Source organism: Anneissia japonica, unplaced genomic scaffold, assembly GCF_011630105.1.
Source record: "Anneissia japonica isolate Jap-2015-1 unplaced genomic scaffold, ASM1163010v1 scaffold1606_len605190_cov180, whole genome shotgun sequence".
Taxonomy (NCBI): domain Eukaryota; kingdom Metazoa; phylum Echinodermata; class Crinoidea; order Comatulida; family Comatulidae; genus Anneissia; species Anneissia japonica.
In genome coordinates, this window is record NW_022749369.1 from 85,379 (window position 1) to 90,210 (window position 4,832).

General features: G+C 35.4%; 1 protein-coding gene across 2 annotated transcripts in view; it reads right to left on the bottom strand.

Annotated features, from left to right (window-relative positions):
- The window catches only part of LOC117121068, a 20,426-nt gene extending 16,339 nt beyond the window's left edge, over positions 1 to 4,087 (bottom strand). Inside the window, exons 1-4 of one of the 2 annotated variants that reach the window (XM_033266162.1) lie at positions 4,002 to 4,087; positions 1,761 to 2,947; positions 1,152 to 1,389; positions 292 to 362 (exon numbers count right to left, since the gene is read on the bottom strand). In XM_033266162.1, the coding sequence (XP_033122053.1) occupies positions 292 to 362; positions 1,152 to 1,389; positions 1,761 to 2,904 (1,453 nt within the window). In that variant the 5' untranslated portion in view covers positions 2,905 to 2,947; positions 4,002 to 4,087. Of the gene's footprint in view, positions 1 to 291; positions 363 to 1,151; positions 1,390 to 1,760; positions 2,948 to 3,758; positions 3,889 to 4,001 lie in introns of those variants that run through there. The other variant, XM_033266165.1, reaches the window with a different exon arrangement.
- Between the last annotated feature and the right edge of the window lie 745 nt (positions 4,088 to 4,832).

The following is a 4,832-nucleotide window of genomic DNA, read 5'->3' on the forward strand; positions in this document are numbered from 1 at the left end:
CGCGGCTTGGGTAAGTTTCCTGTCAGGTAAACTTCCTGTGCTGTTCGCACTGGACTAATTATGGTAAAACTAGCCAACGTGTTGGTTAGTTTTACCAAAAAAAGTCCAGTGCGATTGTGGCTTAAGTTCACAAGAACAGTAGCTGAATGGAAGTATATTTTACAAGGGACTCAATCATTTTCCTGATGGTTCATTGCTCACACGGACATACTACATGCATTTTCTATGAATCTCAGAAGAAAAAATAACAGAAAATGGATTAAATGTGGTTATGCCTGAGAAAATACTTACTCAGAAGTTTAGCATGTTTTTTGTCTTCATAGTATTGGCTCACACTCCGAACTACTGCAGTACGTCTCTTCCTGAAGAAATAATTACAACAACAAATATCTAATCACAAAAATATATGAACAAATACAAATATTACAATGCTAGTTTTACAAGAAAAGCTGAGTAAATTAATTTTTCATAACATTGTTAGAGAACCTCAAAAGATAATTATGAATGTTAAAACACAAATTACTGGATTCAAAAACAATTTTCTACGCTGCACATAATTACAATAATTTACAAGGTACTCATTTTTTAGAGATGAATCCAGACTGTTTCTGCAGGGAAGGATTAGAAAGTTTCAATCAAAAATATATGGCCTAGGGAGGGCTGTGATGTTCTCGTCCTTATTGTGGGGTCAAGGTAGGGGTGGTGCCAGTGGAGGCCTGGGATTTTTTTACTACTGCTGGGGATGAGTGCCGTTTTGAACCCCCATGATCTGCCACCTTGTTGGCAATAGAGTTCTATGCTCAAGGACACACAAGAATTAGACAGCATCAGGGGCAGATCCAGACATATCCAAAAGGGGCCGGAAGGGGGAAGAAAGTGGGGCCAATCGAGAAAACAATACCCTAGGAGTCCGGGGGCATGCCCCCGCAAAATTTCTGTGTTCTAGACGCTTGAAAACAACCTCTGAGGCCTTTGGGCGATAAATTTCTTCTTTCTTTCTTTTTTTTTTTTGACTTTCCAAAAGGGGGAATCCAAAAGGAAGGGGGGGGGGGGAGATGCCTGTAAATTTGCCCCCGAGCATGGGGTTTGAACCCACAACATCATGGTTAAGAACTTGAACAGCATATTATGTAGTAATATTAAGCACTTACTTTGCTGATAACATAACAGTAGACATTTTAATGACATTTGGTGGGAGTCTTCCAGACTGCTGTGTAGATATTCTCCCATCACTCAAGTTCCATTTTACAGATGATGTTGGAATCTGGGCAATAAGAGCTCTATTTGGTGCCAGTCGTTGACCTGGCCTCTTGCTGGCAGATATTGGTGGCACCTTGTCATAGTAAGGTTTCTCTGACTGGTCCTCCTGAATCAACAACATCCTATTACCTGAAAGTAACGCATAGTCATAGGAATTGGTTTTTTTAACAAGACAAAAAAAAATAATATAGTCCTTTAATAATAGTCACCGACATTATAAGTGTTGAAATACAGGATTTCAATTTACTGAGTCAGTTACAGATGAAGGAGTCATGACCTCAATCCCATTGTTGAGGGTTAAAATTAGCAATTTCTAACTAAATCCCTTGCTCATGTTATTTTTAATTATGTATCCTCTCCTCAGTCAGGTCAGAAAGAGAGTGGGACACAGTAGACAAGCCTCTTTGCTTGGCTAATAACACAATTTCTTTACTAAGTAGATTAGAAAAACATGGTCTCAGCTACACAACCCCGTATTTTAAAAGATATGTACAAGTTACCTGTATTTGATAGTTCTGCCTTACTGTCACATTTTGTGAGATGATGTTCTTCTATCAGTTTCTGTAACTCTTCAATATCACCATCATCATCACCATCATGGACAAATTCAGCATGTTCATCAGATTCTAAATCTACCATTCCATCTGCATGGCCATGACCACTGTCATTATCATCAGTAGCATTAAGAATTCTTTGTCTTGGAGTTATTACCTCTCTTTTTATGTTTTCTTCAATGTGCTCCTCTGATAATATTGTATTGTCTGAAGGTTGTTCAATGCCATTAACTATTTTGATACTATTAATAAATATACATTCTGTACCTAGGCCTAGAACTTCTTTCTTTTCAGTAACATTCATTGTTTGTTCTTTATTTCTGTTTAGATTTGTCTTTTTAATTCCGGTGTAATTTAAGTCATCTTGCTCCTCCTGGCTTGTTTTTCTTAAAACTAGTTCTGCAACTTGGTCACAATTTCCAGCATTGTGCCTATATGCTTCAACACCCTTTGTACTTTGGTAACCATTACCAGCCTTTTTCCCATTAACTTGGTAAGCAATTGTACCTTGGTTATCAATACATATATTTTCTTCTTGGTCATCCTTTGTAAGTTGGCCATCTTTACCAGTACTTTGCACATCTAATTGGTTATATTTTGTACCGTCGCCACTATTACCAACAGTTTTTCCATTTATGTTATCATGCTTTAAACCTATGTTATCTTTACTTGCATCTTTCACATCTATTTGGTCATCTACTGCACCTTGGTCACCATTACGAACATGTTGCACATCTTGGTCATCCTTTATACCCAGATTGCCATCGTCAACTTTTCGCAAACCATCTACTTGGTCATCCTTTGTACATTTGTCACCATTACCAAACATTTGACCAATGGCATCTTCTGTGTCACATTGCTTTAAATTGTCATCTACACCTTTACCAGATTCATTATTTGGGAAATTTGACTGGTTTAAAATTGTCTCATTGTCAGCGTCATCTGCTTGAATAACTTTGTGCACTTCTATTTCTTCACTGAATGCAACTTCTTTGTATCTTTCAGATACTTTTTCTTTATTTGTGTCTATGTTGTCTCTGCCATTCTTTCTTTCAGCGAATGGCTCCTCAACTTTCTTTTCATCTGCCATTTTTATTATAAAGTACTACTGTACCATTCATTGCCTTCAGTACCTATGAAAAAGTAATACAAACTCATTTAACATTATTTCTATGAAAACTAAACCATTAGAATTAACTACATAATAAATTATAATGATAATGATTACTTTTTTGGTTTCTATACTGCCTCTTTTGTATGTATGTATTATTAATATTATTATTAAGAAGCATTCATATAGCGCCTTTACTAAAAAGATCAAAGTGCTGTACATTAAAACCCATTTTTACAAAGATAAAAGCAAGTAAGTACAATAAAAAAAAATCAATCAAAATGGCAAATACAAATTACTACATCAAAAATGTTTCTTACAAATAACGCAGTTGTTAGTGATAAAATATCAACAATAAAATACTGTGTAGCCTATAAGAAACATTTAGAAATTATGAATCAGCCAAGTAAAGTAAAGACAAATTACAATTATTAGTATTTTTGTTATCATAAATTGAAATTTTAATGTATATACCCCCAAGGTACCTACTATAGGCCCTTACAATGATTTTTTAAAAATGTAACCTTAAATATGACTATATTAATAATAATGTTGATATTATTTACAATGATAGTAATAATTGTGATACATTGTAACAAGTGAGTGATGACAATATTTATTTGCTTAGATTAATTAAATTATTTAGGCCTATATATTGTAATTATACATATTTTTATTTTTTAAGACAATTCTGCGGTTGCTCAGCCTCCATCTTCCATCGTGAAAATAGAAAAAAAATATAATCAAAATTCCACTTCAAATAAAAAAATAAATTGAGTACACGTTTTAATTGAAAAGACGTGATTCGGCTTTGACAGATCATTTTGATATACCTCTCCAAGACCAGCAGTATTTGGAGCGGCGCTCAAAGTTAAGTTGCTGCTGTGATGAGCACCCATCGTTCAGCTGAGCTGGGGAAGAATTAGGCCTAGGCCCTGGCCTATATTTATAAGCCTACTATTTTATTGACATATCTTTGTTTAACAGCAGGCTGGTGAATCATGTTTAGCACGATGCCAAACTAAAACAAGTACAAAAATCTAATTACAAATGTCGAATGCAATGAGATTTACTACCTTTCTGCTAGGATCGGACCACAGACCTATGTAAATTGCTGATCAGTGGTAGTACCCTATTTTGCTGACCCAGGCACTGTTATTCAATCAAGCGTAACAGTTGCTAAGTAACTTTATACAAACCAAAAACAATCGACTGCGCCAGTAGATTCAATTATGTTATACGCTGTGCATTAAACTGAGCCTTGCAATATTCAGAAGCTGAAATAATCTATATAAACAATACAAGTTTTAACAAAATATCAAAAAGCGCAATTTGTTTTTCATTAAAAACATTATACACGTGAAAATTCGTGTAATCGAAGGCACCAAAGGCGGCCCATAGTAATAATTTACGTTTGTTTACACAGTTGAGGTTTGGTTGTTGAGTTAAAAAGAAGTTGGTTACCTTAGCGACTAAGCATAATCAAACACAGACGAAACAAGGAAAGCGACCTAGTTTCTTAAACACAGTCATGTCAATTATGCTATTATAATGTGATGACTTCGACGTTGCATAAGCCTAGCCTGGGCTAGGCCTACCTCCTTTCTTTGCCGGATTATCAAAAAATAGGCTAGGCTGACTGAATCTGTGTAGGCTAGGCCTAGGCCCTAGCTAGGCCAAACAGCTTAAACAGGCTAATAGGCTGGACTAGAGTGTAGGCCCTACGCGTAAACTGAGTGAGTATTAATTAAGCATAGCCAGGCCTGTTTTTTTTTTTACATTCGTTTTTTAAAGTTGCCTTGGGATATACGATTGCATATCATAGAGTTAATTAAATGTGTTGGATCTTATAAAATGATATTCTACCATTTTCTCCCTCCATTTTTTCTTTCAGTAGAGTTTTACTA